This window comes from Eublepharis macularius, chromosome 2 (assembly GCF_028583425.1).
Source record: "Eublepharis macularius isolate TG4126 chromosome 2, MPM_Emac_v1.0, whole genome shotgun sequence".
NCBI classification, from domain to species: Eukaryota; Metazoa; Chordata; class Lepidosauria; order Squamata; family Eublepharidae; genus Eublepharis; species Eublepharis macularius.
Window position 1 is genome coordinate 207,518,738 of NC_072791.1, and position 18,129 is coordinate 207,536,866.

Below are 18,129 nucleotides of genomic sequence, written 5' to 3' on the forward strand. Positions count from 1 at the left end.
AGTAGAGAATAGAAAACAGGCTGGTGCAGTCAGCTATAGATGTGGGGGGGTGGGGCTGGAATAATCATGTTGCCCAAAGAAGGTTGGCAAATTCATATGAGAAGAGTGCTCAGACTTACCAATAATCTTTGCATGCATATTTAAATAAAGAAAATGGCAAACAACTAGCCTATGGTGGAAGGCTATACAAGAAGGTTGATGCCCTTCTAGAGTTAGGGCTTTTTTTCAGCTCTTAAAAATGGTCACATGGCTGGTGGCCCCACCCCCTGATCTCCAGACAGAGGGGAGCTGAGATTGCCCTCCGCGCCACTGGGTGGCATGGAGGGCAATCTCAACTCCCCTCTGTCTGGAGATCAGGGGGCGGGGCCACCGGCCATGTGACCATTTTCTCCGAGGGCAACCCACTGAGTTCCACCTCCTCTTTTCCCAGAAAAAAAGCCCTGTCTAGAGTCATCCCAGTTATGACAGTGTCCAAGGCACATGTTTACTTTCAGCAGCCTTGCTGGTCATCTGGACAGCTTCTTGCCTCTGGTTTTTCTCTGTACTGCCCTGTAGACCTGCTCTGCCCCTCTCCACTTCCCTTCTTCCCCTGCAGTTGTGCAGCCTCTACTCCAACAACACTCCCGTCTCTTGACCGAGCCCTCCTAGGTAACATGTCTGTAAGAAGCAAAGGCCTCGTCACCATTTCTAATGCTGGGCTTTTATTTTATAGATGCAAATGCAAAACCCGACTGTGGCAAATCTTAAAGCTGGTATCTGTGAAGTTTTGTCAGCGTACGCTTCTTCTCATAATCCCCTTTGGAAAGCTATGGGTGCAAACATCTACCAGACGTTTTGCTTCTCCGAGTTGTCTCTTGTGGAGTCATTTTTTCAAGAATTCAGAAGTCAGATTTCTAAAGTGAGTATCAAACTCTATTATTCTATTTTTTCCTTAGCAAAGAAAAAATGCTGAATTATGTCCTCTGAAGCAATCTCTGAAGAAACACCCTTCCCCTGCTCCTGAGCTCCTGGAGAAAAACTGGAATGAGGGCATGTTAGAGCAGCGGCAGATTCTTCCGCTGTTGCTGCGGCTGGAGCTTCACCGACATGGTGGCTTTCTCCAGAGCAGCTCCCCAGGAGCAGGACGCCCAGGGAGAAAGTAGCAGCTGCCCGCCCCCAAACGATCATTGAGAGTCCTCTTGTCCAGCAGGCTTGTGACTGGAGGAATGATTTGCAAAAGCTGCTGCTGCTGCCAGCTTTCTCCGGCTCTTCAGGCAGCGATTCTAACAGAGAGGGGAAGGACACTCAGACTTCACTTCCCAGGAAAACTTGCAAGAACGATCAAGTGTTCTCCACGTGAAAGAAGTCACTTGTGTCATGAAGCTGCCTCACGCTGGGTCAGACCATTTGTCCATCCAGTCCAGCATGGACTACTCAGGGAGGCATTAGCAGCTGTTCAGGATCTTGGACAGAAGCTTTTCCTACTGAGCCCTTCTACCACAGTTCCTTTTAACTAGAAAATTCAGAGATGAATAAAGGTCCTTGCACAGGCAAACCAGGTGCTCTGCCACTGAGCTACAGTCCCTTTTTATTTCAGGCTGTGGGCATGTCAAGGAAGAACAGGGGAAAGGCCTGAATTGGAGGCAACAAAGGCAAGACAGACTCAGTAAGGGTTTAGGAAAATGTGACTAGTGAAGAAACAATGCACAGAATACATATGGTGTGCAGAACCCCCAGCATCTGTGCAGAGGAAGTTTTTCCTCCAACTATATGTTTTCAAATATACCTTCCCAGTCACGAGGATAGATATAATTTTTATGGCAAATCTCAATTCCATAATCACTGAATTGCAGGATGTAGAAGCAGTTCTTTCCGTGAACAGGCTAATACGAAGGATGTTGTGTGTGTCGATTCTGTGCACAGACCTCACTTTCGTGTTGGAAAACCTACCCAGATGCTCGGGTGTCCGTTTCGCTGCTTGCGTATGCCGTCTTCCAGCATCAGCAGCCTGAATGCAGGCAATGGAACAGATTGGTTAGGCTGCCAGCTAGGGAGAAATCCCCAAAGGAGTGTTATTTTTAACAAATCTTTTTCTTCCGTGTTCAGTTGCAGGATGATCCTCAGTACCAGGTGGCATTCGTCAAGGAAACCGTCTATTTCCTGTCACTCCTCTCCCAACTCCAGAATGAAACTTCTGTGTGGCGCATCCTCCTGCTGGCCCCGGATATCACTCAAGGGGTAATCCATGTGAAGAAGATGGTGGCCGCCCTTCAGAATACAAGCAGGTAAAAGGAATGCCATAGACGGCTCAACTGTTGGGCCTGTCCTTTTGCAGAAGGTGATGGGATGTGTCTTGAGCCATAGCAAATGAAGATATTAAGCATGGTGTTTTCAGTGGCTCAGGAGGAGCCTTCAGTTCTCGGAAGGCTTAATCTCAGAACATATTAAAGACAAAATATACCCAGGGCCGGCCCGCCCATTGAGGCTGGGGAGGCTGCCACCTCAGGGCACTAAGACACCGGAGGGGTGTGCACCACAGAGCTGCTGCCGCCCCCGCTGTCCATAAGCGCGTGCTGGTGGTGGCAGCATGGGGCAGCTGAGCGGGCAGCCTCCCATTCAGTTGCTCTACAGGCCAGGTGCAGCCGGTGGCCTGCTGCGTCTAGCCCACAGGGCAACTGAACGGGAGGGCTGGAAGGCCCCCGTGCACGTTCCAGCCCCTGTGTGATGACATCACACACAGTGATGTCATCACATTAAGCTGCTTCAGGTGCCAGCAACGCTGGAGCCGGCCCTGAATATACCTTCATATATAGTCAAAATTTCTCACACAGTCAACATAATATTGCAAGGTAAATGTCAAACTATTACAGTATCATGATGGTGCAACACAAATACAGTCAGGGAGAACATCCCACAGGTAAGCGTCCATGAAAGATTATAAGGTAAGTTGTAAATATAGTCCTTTTTATAATAAAGTGCCGTGTTTATTTTCAGGTGGAGCCGGTGAGAGCCAAAGGCACGTCAGATCGCCCTACGCACAGCGCCGGCTTGACTCCGGTGTTTCATCAGATGGCCTCCTCAGGGGCGAAAGAACATCCACCGTACAACGAGTCAATAAATAATGTTACTTTCAAGCACCAACCAGTCAATTATCCCATACAGAAGTCAAGCGAGTTGCTGTCGGCGTTGTTGACTTGTTGTATGGTGGATGTTCTTTCACCCCTGAGGAGGCTATCTGATGAAACACCGGAGTCAACCCGGCGCTGTGTGTAGGGCAATCTGATGTGCCTTTGGCTTTCACCGGCTCCACCTGAAAATAAACACTGCACTTTATAATAAAAAGGACTTTTTTACAACTTACCTTATAATCTTTCATGGAAGCTTACCTGTGGGATGTTCCTCCTGACTGTGTTTGTGTTGCACCGTCATGATACTGTAATTTTTTGACATTTACCTTGCAATATTATGTTGACTGTGTGAGAAATTTTGACTATATATGAAGGTACATTTTGTATTTAATATATGCCTTTGACTTCTTAGATTTGTTAATTGGCTATTGCTTCCTACTCGTGCGTTTCACTTTCTAGCTGTCGATTTTGAGTAGGTACCTCCCTTTGTGGTTTGTTAATCTCGGAACATGGCTTTCTGTACACAGAGGCCAAGTTGGTAGCGATTGTGGCCTTGAGGCATAGGGAACAAACTGCCAGTCAACTCTGACTGGATGCACAGGCTTCCTGATAAGCTTTTGTACACATTACTGAACTAAATCTTTGCAATGAAAAGTCTGCATCCAGTTCAGACCCAATCTTGTATTATGAAGAGCCACAAAAAGAGTTCTCACAACACTCTGATTAATGTTGCCGCTGATGACAACAGGGGCTTGTTGCACGAGAATGCTGCTAGTGCGGATTAGGAACACCGCTTGCTCCTCTTGCATTCCAGCTCCTTCTTGGATCCTTCAAAAGAAACCTGCTTTGCAGCTGAAAAGGGTGGGAAGTGGGCCAGAGGACTAGGCTGTTGACTTTGCCTTGCTAGAGCCTGTTTGCCTACCGCTCTGCTCTCCAGTTTCTAGATTTCTTCAAAGAGATTGTGTAAACTGAATTTAGCACTGTTTTAGAAGAAGCACTGCTGCCAAGTGGAAGAGGTCAGACTCTTTGAAGATTTTGCGCTATAAATCTTTTGTAGATTGAAAATCAAGAGATGGGAAGAAATCCCCCAGTCCTGAAAAGTAAAGCGGAGTGAATCGTTATAGTATTTTATTGTGATGAAACCTCATGACGGATAGGGCATAGGCAAATATTGTGCATTGTTTTTGGCTTACCCAAGGAGTGTACCCGCTTTGGCAGGCACCCTTGGGAATGAGAAAAAAACTATTTCAGATTTCAATCTCAATACTACTATCAGATGAAGGGGGTGGCCATGGGATGTGCGGCCGCCCCCAGTATAGCCAATCTTTATATGGCCAATTTGGAACATCGGTACATCCTGTCCCCTGATAGTAATCCTTTCTTTCACCATATAGGATATTACAAGAGATATATTGATGACCTTTACCTTGTATTTAAAGGGGCAGACTATACTGAGGAATTTCCCTCATGGATGAACAATTTAGACCCCAACATAAAATTCACCATACAGACGAGTCCTACCTGCATTAGCTTTCTAGACGTGGTGACTTATCGAAATCAACAGAATGAGATTGGTGTTAGACCATTTAAAAAACCAATAGATAGGAATTCTTACCTGTCTTATGGTTCTTTCCACCCCAGGCATATGGTCAATAATATCCCATGGCCAATTTTTGCACCCTTGGGAATTAGACAGTGGCTTCTGGGAGAGTTCCATACTTGGAGAGACCCAACAGCCGCCTTCCCTCCTCTCCTACTTCCTCCTCCCTGTCACCCACCCCCTCCCGATTTCCCCCCACTGCCTTCCCTTAGCCACTGATCTAGTCCTTCCTTCTTCCTGCCCCACATGATTCCTCCTCTTGCCAGTTCTTCTGCCTCCTTCCACTGGTCCCAAAGGCTCCTCCCACCCACTCCTTGTAGTAGAAAGCTTGATGCAAATTTCAACTCAATGTGCTGCAGCAGTGAAAAGTCAAATTCTCCATCCGTGGCCTGGAAGGTATCCTTAGCATGGGTTGTGCTTTCGCCTTCTTCCATGCGAAGGGCAGATGCAGATTTTTTGCAGCATTGATGCCCTGCCTACTCCACGGCTGGATGAACTTCCTCAGATCTGCCTTAGCCCACGATGCCAAAACAGCCTAAAAAGTCATCTTCACCTTTGTATTACTGGCAGCTGCAATAAAGACACACACAAAAACGGGGGGGGGGGGGGGAAATCCCTGTGGGATTGCCTCCCTCCCGTGGCCACAACCTGACCCTTGTGTGAGCCTGTGATGGGTGCGCCATCCACCTGAGAGCCAAGCTACAAGTGACGCCTGACACAGGTTGGACACTTGTCAGCTTCCCTCAAGTTTTGATGGGAAATGTAGGCGTCCTGGTCTTGCAGCTGTAATGGAGAGCCAAGCTGTAAAACCAGGATGCCTACATTTCCCATCAAAACTTGAGGGAAGCTGACAAGTGTCCAACCTGTGTAAGGCGTCACTTGTAGCTTGGCTCTGAGACTCTGGAACTTGAGAGCCTGCATCAACTGCCTCTTCTGCTACCACTCTCCTCCCTGGTAGGAATGGAGAGTGAACAGCAAGTCCTGTCCCATGCTAAGGCTTCAGCAACAGATGGGCCCCCCAGTGAGACTGCGTCCACTGCCTCCCTACAGCATGCTGCCTCTCCGGCTAAGCATGTTAATCTGGCAACTTCCATTGCCATGAGGCTGCTTCTCCTCCTCCCCAGCCCCCATGGCCACAGATGGGGCCTCCTTTACTGATGGGGTGGTGACTTTTCAGTGCCACTTTCAATGAAGGGGGCTCGTCTCACCATTCTTCCCCTATTACTCTCAATGGAGTGTCCCTCCACCCAGACCTATGTACTCAGATCATCCAAAAGATGGTTAAAGCAGATCTTCACCCATAAAAGAAGGGGGGAAAGCAGAAAAAAGGAGACTGCATAGGTGGAGGGATGTTTTTTCTTCTTCCCCATCCTCTTTTAGCCCTCTCCTTCTCCCCTCCCCAACAAAAACAGGTGGAGAAAGAGCTCCACAAATAGGCAACGTACCTTTGAGGAACTTGTTTCCGACTTCCCCGGTCCTAGGGCCAGCCATCTCAGCTCTTCTTCTAGGCCAAGCACAAAATGAGGCTCCCGTCTGACTCTTTCTTCTGCCCCCAGGCTCAATCAGTCCACTCCTTTGGGCCACCCTGAGCCAGTACATTGCATCTCAGCTTCAGATTCCTTAGATAAAAAGGCAGGGGAGTGGTCAGGACAGGAGAAGACACTGCCTCCTCTGGACCAGTGTCTACCAGGCAGTTCCAACAGGGGGACTTCCCTCACCTCTTAGGGAAGATCACCTCAAGGTATCTGCTTGGGAGGACAGCCAACCCCAGAGGCCCCTTGAGATGCTTTTACTAGGGAGCAAAAAGGCCAAGAACACAGCTCACATGGTGCCTTTTATTGGGGCCAACCCAACGACAAAGCTTCAACTATAGGTATTTTCTCAAGAGGAGAATTAATGGGCTTTTATTAAATTATGGGTGGTTTTAAGTTATAATTGTAAGTTATCTTGAACCATAAGGAAATGCAGGATATAAATATTTTAATAAATGAATAAATAAAAATGATTTAAATTGTGATATTTGAGGAACCATTTCTCCATTGGAAGTAAGCTCATTGTGTCTCTTCTGTTTTGGTGTATTTGATTTCCACTTTTTCCCTTTTTTAGGACTTTTATAGATATGAGAAATGGTTTTCCACCAGAGGATAGTGAGAGTGGACTGCAAGCTCTTCAGAACATGATCAGCAAACTTATATATTCGCTGAACTGTACAGAACCAGGTAATCCTATTCAATGTCTACCTCTACTAGGTATCTGTGTATAAATGCTGAAAGGGGGGAAATGTAAAGTTTTATAAAACCTTCCCTGATACAGACTGAAGCTTAATGCAAAGACTTGTTTCAATTTATAATAGATCCAAAAAGTATGTTGTCCATCCAGTTCATTTTAGTTACAAAAAGGTGTATCCAACTACCTGCACCCTTCATGGAACATGCAGTTAGAGAAATTCCAAAATATGTCCACCACTTGTGAAAATAATAATTTTCTTCTTTTGGACATTTCCAGAGATAAGCATCACATGTATCTAACATTTCGTAAGGTACCTTCAGTGTAATATACCATCTGGGCTTTAATTTAAAGCAGATTCTCTGAAATTAACAAATAATGCAAAACTAGTACTGTAATTCCAGATTTACTCCCAAATATCAAGTTACAGATTTGTCTTATCTTCTATTTCTCATTCTGTATAATATCTGAGAAGATGTTTTCTGCTGTCAGCTATAAACCCCCCCCCAAAGTGGTGAAGTTGCTTAAATAACCCTAATGCTGCTCTTCTAAGTGTAAGCAATCATAACAAGGAGAAATTTCATTTTTCTTCAGGTTTTTAATATTTTCATCTGACCAGAATTGTTTTAAATAATGCTTTATAATGAAGCTATTTTCAGAAAGAACATAGCAGCGAGCAGCTAATTTGAGAAAGGTCTTTGTTACGCCCCTCTTTCTTTTCCAGTTAGATTTCACCTTTAACCCTAACCCTCTGGGTAGATTGCTGCCATCAGGAATTATATTCCATAATAGTTAATTCAAATTTCCCCTTTAATAACATGCCCAAGCATCAGGCTCCTTTGTGGGACTATGTGGCCCTGAGGAAAGGAGTGGGATATATATGAATAACATATACTCTGGGATGGAAACCCCCCCAAAATAAACTTTTATTTTTATAAGAAGCATATTGGTTTCACACTATTACTTAAGCATGATGGTTTCAAAGATCGTTCTCAATTTTTAACGTTTATTTACATAGCCTCAGTCACACAAATATACATAAACTTTCTCTCTCAGATGCACACACACAATTTTCCTGATTCAGATCAATCACTCACTCAAATGTACATAGACTTTCTCTCAGGCGCACACACAGTTTGCCTGTTTAAGCCAGAATCTATATTTCTCTCAGCTGTGCGGAGGGCAATCTAAACTCCCCTCTGTCTGAAGATCAGAGGGCAGGGCCACCAGCCATGTGACCATTTTCAAGAGGTTCTGGAACTCCATTCCACCACGTTCCAGCTGAAAAAAAGCCCTGGTTGGGCTAGCAGCTGGGAGACCCAGGTTCAAATCTCTGCTCTGCCATGAAAGTTTCCTAGGGTGGTTCAATCACACACTCTCAACCTAACTACCTCACAAGATAGTTGTGAGGATAGAATTGAGAGGAAAATGACAAACTGCTTTGGGTCCCTGTTAGGAAGAGAGGCGGAATATACATAAAGTGAAATAAAACGTTTTAAAAATTCACCTATCATCCCAGTTAGAGTTTAAATGCAGTCATATATTTTAAAGTTTATCTTGAATATTTTTCTGTTGTAGATGAGAACAATTCAGAAATTACTGATCTTTGTAAGCTCGCTCTCTACTGGAAAGGCAACAATATTTTATTGGCTCAAATGAAAGATTTTTTGAGGTAAGGCGGAGTAAATGTTCTTTATGGAACCCCCAAGTGCATCCTATCATGTGGAATTATACTTCAGAATTGGGAAGGGGGGCCACAGCCACAACTGGGTCACCTTCACCAGGCTCTGTGAGTGTTTATTGAGGACGTTCTGTAATGTTTAATGAAACATAGGTCCATCACTGCACTGGGATAATGTGAACTAAACATGCATAAGAACTACTATTTATTTAGCCTGAAGACTATAATATCTATGAAAAAATGTGGATTTGAGCACAAATGCAAGCATGAGAAAATCTAGATTGATAATGGAAATGAGAAATTGCTAAAAAGTGAAAAAAAAGAAGTGAAATATCTGAAAGATGAGTGGATATTCTACACATTTTTTAAGTGGAGGGAGATTTAGGTACTGTTATTTTATTTTGATTTTAACAGTAAATGTTTTAAATCTATTATTGTAAGCCACCTTGGACCACAAGGAAAGATGGGGTTAATTTTTTAAATAAATTAATTAATAAAAGAAATCTCAGTCCATCTTGGAGAGAAAGTAGATTTCATTTCATCTCACGGCATAAATACGCTCCTGGTTAAGAGAGCCCAAGGTACAATGTGTGTTTTTTGCTCCAGATGGCCTTTCTATGTGTCATTTATACTAAATGTTTGTTTGCTTCTCTTTCCTTTTAGTGAAACAATATCTCCAGATTCTGATGGTGTGAATTTCAAAATGGAGAATCTCTCAAAATATGTGAAAACTATTAAAAAATCTCTGGCTCTTTTCAAAGATGTACAAGACGGTGACAAGAATCCTGAACCGAGAAACCTAAAGCTGTTGAGATTGATTGAACTCCTGTCATGGCGAATGAGTGGTGACAAAGTCAAGATGTTAATGGATCTATTTAGTAAGGAAGACATCTTTGAAGACCACAATTTTACATCCCTGCGGTTTCAAAATGGCAACAACACCTCACCCTTATCCCATACGATGGCTTACTTGAAAGAAATACAGAACATCTGTAACTTAACCAGGAATATTTGGAACGTAGTATATTTAAACAAGACTAATTTTAAGGCCACAAAGTTATGGCAAACCTTGAAAACGATAACTTCTCACAGGTTTATTAATGTGCCTGAGAAGGTTAGGAAATATTTAACTGCAGTGCAAGAGCTGCCATCGCTGTTTGCAAATTCTCTACTTGAACCTACTACAACTACTGAAAACTTTCCTGAGAAGATCTTAGTGCTGCAGAAAATCTTTGATATCATTGCAAATGTTAACGTAAGTCACAGTTACCTACTGATCTCCTCCTTGACTGACATGATGCAGAAAATTCAAAATTCCATTAATGCCTATCAGTGGAATGAATTCAATACCTATTGGCATATTGGTGAAAAATTAAGATCTGCAAAATGGAACGATACAGACATAATTGCTTATGGGCAGGTTCTGGATATACTCCACAACAATCTGTATACTCATCACAGTGGCTCAGACCTTCCTTTGAAGAAAGAACTGGACCAACTGACTACTTTTGTGAACCATTTACTAGAAGACTATGGTGGAGAAATCATAAGTGGAGGAAATGTCTCGATGGTTTTAGACACCATCTTGAAAACCCTAGATGTGTTAGAAGACCTGGAAGAAAAGTACATCAATGAATTGATCACTACTAATCCACTAACGAATGTTGATAATGAAACTATCCAAAGATTGTTTGAAATAGTCAAGGAAGGAGTGGATATACTTTCTGATCCAAGATTGATGGAAGCATCCAGTATTAAAAAAATAGATAACCTTTTCAGTTTCTCACGCTTGTTAAATTTGCAGGACTTTTATAGGACTTCAGTAAGGCGTAATGCATCAGTGGGAGGAAAAGTGTTAGAACTCTGGTATTTAACCTTGAGCCCTTTTCTAAGAGAAGATATTCAAGATAATGAAAGGCTGCTGAACTGCACAGTCAAGGACTTTCATCTCATTGCAATTGAAGTCTTGTTTACTAACACCACACTAAATGAGGCCTTGACAGGAAGCAACTGCCGTTTCCTTTTTACTTCCATGAACACTGAAAACAGGACAGAGATCAACAATAAAACATTTACTGAAGTGTTTCAACTTGCGCTAAGAAATTTAAAATCAATGCCAACTTTTGCTATGCTCCACACAAACAAATACTTTTCAGATGAATTTCAGTGCTTCGTCAAATCATTAGAATTTTCATCAGGGTTTCTTTCCAAATTGGACATTCTTAATAACGACAAGAATCCATGGATACAAAAGATGCATAGAAGTCTAGCAACCATCTCGAGCCAACTCTCCCAAAGTAATCTAACCTGCCAAGTGTCATTGTTTGGCAATATGGCTGTCATAAATGAATCTATGGCATTTCATATCTTGATTCCTTTTATGATGAATGATACAGAAACTTATTCACAACATTTATCCATCAGTCAATTCGTCTGGGAGCAAACACTTTCATCTTTTATGTCTCTGCTCAATGAACCTGACAAGAATACTAGTATATCAAAGCTGTTCGAAAACAGGGGGGAAGCTGTCAACCATCCACAATGGAAGAATTTATCAGCTGTCTTGAGTAAGGTTGCAAATATATTGAACATTATCCAAAATGTGACAGATTTGAATCTACTAGACATGATTAGAAAAGCTCTCATTCTTGTTGGGACTAGATTACCTCCAAATACAGCAGAAAGTCATCCATTTTTTAAACTCTTAAATCAGGGGGGGAATGTTTCCTATTCTGAAGATCTACTTGGTTCATTAAAATTGTCCAACATAACTTCTGAGGCATATTATAGAACTTACTTAGAAAGGAATTTCAATCATTGGTCTCCACAAGTCAGTGCCCTAGCTCAAAGGCTTTTCTACCTTAACCCTCAGTGGGAAGGCACCAAAAAGGCAGTAAATTTAACTAGGATGATTTGGAATAAGTTGTTTTTAAATGAGACTAGTTTTAGTTTAGCGGTGATATGGGAAACAGTCAAACAGGTGATATCTGAGGCAATGCCACTGTTTCCTAGGGACCTGAGAACTGATCTCCATTCAGCACAGGAAGCCCCATTGGAACTTCCAGATTTGCTGCTTAAATCTATTGCCACAAAAACCATTCTGGAGCAAATTTTATCACTGCAGAATGTCTACAACATTACAGCAAACATCAACATGAGCGAAAATGATCTTTTCATCATTTCAGGAATAATTCAAAGAATCCAAAATGCAACAAATAAACTCTGGTGGAATGAGCTGAGTGTCCTTGAACGTGAACAATTAAGATCCATTAAACTGAATAGTTCAAATCCTGATGCTTACAGGCATTTTTTGAAAATTCTGCACAATCACTTAATTACACCGCATAATGTTTCCAGTCTTCATTTCAGTCTAGATCTGTTTACTAGCCTTTTATCCCATGTACTACAAAAGGGCAGTGAAGAAAACCTCCAAAGTAACACCATCTCAGAAGCATTAAACACTGTCCTCAGGAATCTGTTATTTCAGGAAAACTTTGCACATCGATTTAACCTTAGCCAATTAGGAACAGTGATGAATGAAAGTAATAAAACCCTCCAGAGAATATATGACACGCTGAAGAGAGGGACGTTTATACTTTCTGACAACAGATTGGAAGAAGCAACTGATAAAGAAAGAATTGCCACCCTGTATGACTTTTCGCGCTTTCTGTTTCAAAGGGAGTTTAACCAGATTTTGTTAGGGCACAGGACATCATTGGAAGCAAAGATAGTGGACATCTTGCATTTATCTCTGAGTCCTTTCTTAGATAGTAGGAACCATGGTGGAAGGCTACAGAACTGCATTGTCAAGGATGTAATTCACATAATACTTCAGATGTTGCATAAAAATGCCACACTTCATGAGTCCTTCAAACAAAGCCATTGTGAAATCCTTTTTACTTCCCAGGACTCTGAAAACAGAACAAAGCCTAATCAAACATTGGCTGAATTGTTCCACTTCTCAATAAGAAATTTACAGCTGAGTCCAGAATCAGAAAATCTTTACAAAAATAACATTTCTAGCACATTGTTATGCCTCATCAGATCCCTACAGTTTTCTTCAGGCTTGCTTTCAAAAATGGACAACCTCTTTAATTTTAAAAATCCTTGGATACAACAAACTTATAAATCTCTAGCATCAGTTTCCAAAGCGCTGCCCTCAAATAATTCAACATGCCTAATCCCAGTCCTTGATGGAATAAATGATGTAGTCAATTATTATCCTTTAAACATCGTCTCAGCTTTCGTTGCTAATGAAACGAACATTCGTTCACAAAATTTCACTGACAGGTTACTGGACTGGAATAATTTGTCAGTGTTCTTCAAGTTATTGCAGGGTAACGTCCACCAGTATTCTTTCATGAATGAAGCTCTGCAGATGCCTGAGGATGTCTCTAGCCATTTTGGAGAGGACAGTTTTCCACAAATCTGGAACTTGGTCTCCAAGTGGAACCTGACAGAAACAGAGTATGAAAATCTTGGCTTGAAACGAATGGAAAGGGCTCTCACTCACAATGAGTCAAACCTTGAGAAAGCGATGCTCTTAGATGTGTTGAAGAAGCTGAAAACAGACCGAGATCCAACTTTTCATACAAACAAACCTAATGTGGAATATCCTTTCACCATGACTGCTGAAATGCTTTTCAATAAAATCTTACTTCCGAATGAGCTGGGGAAAACATCATCTCCAAACAATTTGATTGCACAGTAAGTCAACATTTTCATAATTGCACAATGTGTTGTAGAACTTAGCATATTAACACGTATCAAACTTTGCCTCCATAGGTGAAGAAAAATAATTACACGTTGAAAGACAATGGCTTGGATCCAAAAATCGCATGGCACTAGCAAAATTAACCTCCCTTCATGTGAGAGGAGGTTGCTTATTTTCCCATTTCCCAGCCCCCTGTGACCCCAAAAACTGGTTCTTGAGGATCAGGGGACTTTCCAGAGCAGCATTTCAGGGGGCACAGGAGACTGCAGAGAGGAAAGAATATCATTAGACCTCACCCTGTATTAGTAGGGCTTTGGAGCTAAGCCATTTTGTTTTCTGAAACTGTTCACTCTGATCCTAATCAAGGAGAAAAGAATAGAAGAGAATGTATTGAGGCATATGGGTTCATAGCTTGTAAAAGCAAAGCAGTTTTGAGATTTTTAAAAATATTGGTAATTAACAAAAGAGGCATAAATATTGAGCATGGCTGCTGTCTGGGAGGTGTAGCGCACCAAACCCAACTTTCACCGGGCATAGTGGTAGGACAAGAGGGACCACAACACAGATGATGGTGTTTGGGACCCACAGGCCAGACAGCCAAATTCTGAGAGATTTATGACAGCTCATGCCAACAATTTCTATCCTTTTAATGTCTAAATCTGTAACGTGCTAAGAGTTTGTTGGGCTTTTGCTGCAGTTCACTCTGTAAAGCTGAGGCCTTGCTAAACCCAAGCTCATGTCACATATACTTTCTAGGGGTCCAAAGACAGTAAGTCTTGTGTTTCAGTGGACTTAAATCTTAGTAACAGTATTTAGGATTCTTGTCTCAGACCCTAAGCTATGTGCTTAACTAGCAAAAGCATCCCATTGAACTCAGTGAGATTTATATCTGAGAAAAAAAATTGTTTAGAATCCTGCAGCATTTGAGCGCAATGCATGCATAGTGCTGATAATTTTCTGGGTTACAGAGCCAGGGTGAAGCCTCAGCCCTGTGACCTGATCAATGTACCTGAAGGGCCACAGAGATTATGGCTTTTTCTGGCTGTAGAATCTGTGCCATCAGGAAGACAGTTGGTACAATGTTACACCAGGAATGTCTAAAAAAATAAGTACCACACTCTCAGGGAGAGGAAATCATATTTGGTTTTCTGAAGTCAGCTGCTTAAAAACATGTTACCGTAGTTACCAGGTATCTTACCTTAGTTGCAGGTGACTTCAGTGTTTTTTCTTGTAGGACTTTGCTTGTCAGTATTGTTTCATACTTGGAAGATGATACATTCTTTTTTATATTCCAGGTTTTTGTTTTCGGAATTTGAAAATACCTTCTTAAAAACATTGCCTGATAATGGTTTTCGATCATACATGCTTTGTCTGATGAATATGACTAAAGTGCTCGACAGTGAATTATCAGGTAACATTTACTTACAGAAGGGCTTCCTTGATCCTGAAACATTCCTTTGGGGGCAGCTTAATATTTTCCCATGCGTCCCTTGTATGTGGTACAACAAGGTATTTTCCCAACAAAGCTGTGAGCAGATGCCAGGAAGAGCTGTCCCGTGCCTGTCTTCTCCGTACTTCCATGCTTACCACAGCCAGACAGCATTGTAGCTCTGGCCCAGTCATGGCAAACATAATGATGATAACCAGGGCTTTTTTTCTGGGAAAAGAGGTGGTGGAACTCAGTGGGTTGCCCTCAGAGAAAATGGTTACATGGCTGGTAGCCCCACCCCTTGATCTCCAGACAGAGGGGAGTTTAGATTGCCCTCCATGCCACTTGGCAGCACGGAGGGCAATCTAAACTCTCCTCTGTCTGGAGATCAGGGAGCGGGGCCACCAGCCATGTGACCGTTTTCAAGAGGTTCCGGAACTCCGTTCCCCCACATTCCAGCTGAAAAAAAGCCCTGATGATAACAAATATTTTATTAGTAAAATGCAGTTCTCTTTATGTACAACATACATTGTACAATAAAACCCAGTACAAATGACGTAAAATAGCATAAAATCTCTTTCTTGCTGGAAAATAAGCCAAGAAAAGCTTGAAAATCAGCTCGGAGGAAGGGTTCGTTTTGATCTTATTCTGCCCATTTTAAACTCTTCCCTTCCTCCTCCCAGTCCAATCCCCACTCAAGATTGCACTCAGCTGCTTATGCTTCTGGACAAACAAAGTCCAAGTCATGGAGGGTAAGAGGACATGGCAACCCATTAAAAATGCACCGGGACTAGGGGAAAAAAACCCAAACCATAGAAGCAATGCCCACTTCTTTTGAAAAAGTGTGCCACTGAGATTTTGTAAGACTATTTTGTGAGATTTTGGAGGTTGCTAGGCAACCCTCGGCCAACATTCCTGAGGATTCCAGGCAGCCGGGGTAGGGGCGTGGCAAGGAGAGACAGGCCGAAAAAGGTAAAGGACAGGAAGGAAAAATAAAGCTGGAGCCTGAAGGTTCAGAAAGGAAAGAGGGAAAGCAGAACATGGGGAAGGGGGAGAAGAAAAAAGTGGTTGAGTGTGTGAAGGGGGGAACAGAGGCTGCCAAGGGGGAAACAGAAAAGGTACGTAGGTAAGTAGGTGTGAGGTGGTTGTTGTGGGTTTTCCGGGCTGTATTGCCGTGGTCTTGGCATTGTAGTTCCTGACGTTTCGCCAGCAGCTGTGGCTGGCATCTTCAGAGGTGTAGCACCAAAAGATAGAGATCTCTCAGTGTCACAGTGTGGAAAAGATATGGCAGGTCATTTATATCTACTCAGGAGGGGTGGGACTGAGCTGAGTCATCCTGTAGGAGTTTCCCAGGGTGTGGAATGCTAATGGCGGGAGGCTTCACTGTATCCTGAGGAGGTTCTTTTGCATATGGATTGGTGCTTGATGTGCTAATCTTCTCTGCAGGGCTATTGTCGGGTGTGGAGTGTTTTGTTAGCCTGGTGTTTTTCAGAACTGGAAACCATGCTCTGTTCATTTTTAAGGTTTCTTCTTTCCTGTTGAAGTTTTGCTTATGCTTGTGAATTTCAATGGCTTCCCTGTGCAGTCTGACAAAGTAGTTGGAAGTGTTGTCCAGTATTTTGGTGTCCTGGAATAAGATACTGTGCCCTGTTTGAGTTAGGCTATGTTCAGCCACTGCTGATTTTTCCGGTTGTCCAAGTCTGCAGTGTCTTTCATGTTCTTTTATTCTTGTCTGGATGCTACGCTTTTTGGTCCCGATGTAAACTTGTCCACAGCTGCAGGGTATACGGTATACTCCTGCAGAGGTGAGGGGGTCTCTACTGTCTACTGTGAAGCCTCCCGCCATTAGCATTCCACACCCTGGAAAACTCCTACAGGATGACTCAGCTCAGTCCCACCCCTCCTGAGTAGATATAAATGACCTGCCATATCTTTTCCACACTGTGACACTGAGAGATCTCTGTCTTTTGGTGCTACACCTCTGAAGATGCCAGCCACAGCTGCTGGCGAAACGTCAGGAACTACAATGCCAAGACCACGGCAATACAGCCCGGAAAACCCACAACAACCATCGTTCTCTGGCCGTGAAAGCCTTCGACAATACATAGGTGTGAGGTGTTAGAAGAGGAGGATCCAGTGCTGTCTCTCTCCTCAAGTTTCAGAGGGGGACAAACCAAAGAGTTAGAAAGATAGAGAGGTCAGGGCACTCTTTTTACTGTTTACTATTGTTTACTGCTCTGACCGTCCTTTAATATGCAGATTGCTATTCTCAGGATTTCCTCCTCCTGACCTCCTCCCTCTCACTCTTTCTCTTCCTGGCTTTGTTCCAGGCAGCAGTTCTCTCCTTCTCCTCCCTCCATCTTGGCAGCATGGATGCAGGTGTTGTCCTGCCAATCCTTAGACTAGATAGGTAGTTAGGATCTATCTCTCCTCCTTTCCTATCAGAGTATGGAGTTCCTGCAATAAAGAACTCTTTTTTCTTTTCTAAATATAAACCAAGTGTATGCTTTTGTTATTTTCACTCCTGCACACACACCAGCCAGCAGAACGAGCTCACAGCCACCTATAATCACACTTCCTATGCCACATGATAGACTCTGCTAATGGCCCAAATATGGAATGGTTTATTAGGTTTCTGAGGCCTACATAGCGATTTATTTATCAGGAGCGAGAGAGAGAAGGAGAGGGGAGGGACAGAAGGCATTTCCACGGAGAAGCAAAGAGGAAGAAGGGGTGGGGAAACAAGATTCCTCATTGCAAGTCCTTGTGGGGCCCCACTTGTAAAGTTCTAATGCTCATTTGCCATAAAGGCCATTTCCATACTACCTTTAAAAAGCGGCAGGCTCCCGAAACGCTGGCGGCTTCTTTGTGTGATGTTTTCTTTAAAACAGATGCAGGTTGTTTTTTCAGCTCATCTTGCATGAAGAAGCTGCCAGCATTCCAGGAGCCTGCCGCTATTTTAAGGCAGTGTGGAAACAGCCAAAGACAGGGTACAATCTCCAATGCTTCAAATCATCTGTTATGAAGCCCAAGTCACAAGAAAGGAAATCCAGAAATTTTATGTGCAAGGTTTATAAAAGTGTACGGTGCCTGAGAAGAGCTTTGTGTAATGATGGTCTTTCTTAACAGAAAATGCAGCTCTTCCTTTGGATGCAGAACTGTTGCAAAGCATTCTTTTTGCTCACAGTGACATCTACAAGAAATATTCATCCATTCCAGAAATCCTGGCGTTTAGAGTAAGTAGAGATACACCATTATGTGCCAGGGGAACTGAAAGCCTAACTACAAATTACACATAAAAGCGTGCAACAAAAGCTGGATGGCTGCTTTTTCTAGAAAAACAGCAGCTATGGGCATGAGATTTAGAACAGA

The 18,129-nt window shown here is 42.9% G+C and overlaps 1 protein-coding gene across 1 annotated transcript in view; it reads left to right on the plus strand.

Moving 5' to 3' along the window:
* ABCA12 (ATP binding cassette subfamily A member 12) overlaps window positions 1-18,129 on the plus strand; it is a 165,105-nt gene that overhangs the window by 49,038 nt on the left and 97,938 nt on the right. Inside the window, exons 6-12 of the mRNA XM_054971557.1 lie at window positions 713-898; window positions 2,086-2,264; window positions 6,814-6,926; window positions 8,512-8,605; window positions 9,278-13,321; window positions 14,624-14,739; window positions 17,887-17,993. Coding sequence (XP_054827532.1) covers window positions 713-898; window positions 2,086-2,264; window positions 6,814-6,926; window positions 8,512-8,605; window positions 9,278-13,321; window positions 14,624-14,739; window positions 17,887-17,993 — 4,839 coding nt within the window. The remainder of the gene's footprint in view (window positions 1-712; window positions 899-2,085; window positions 2,265-6,813; window positions 6,927-8,511; window positions 8,606-9,277; window positions 13,322-14,623; window positions 14,740-17,886; window positions 17,994-18,129) is intronic.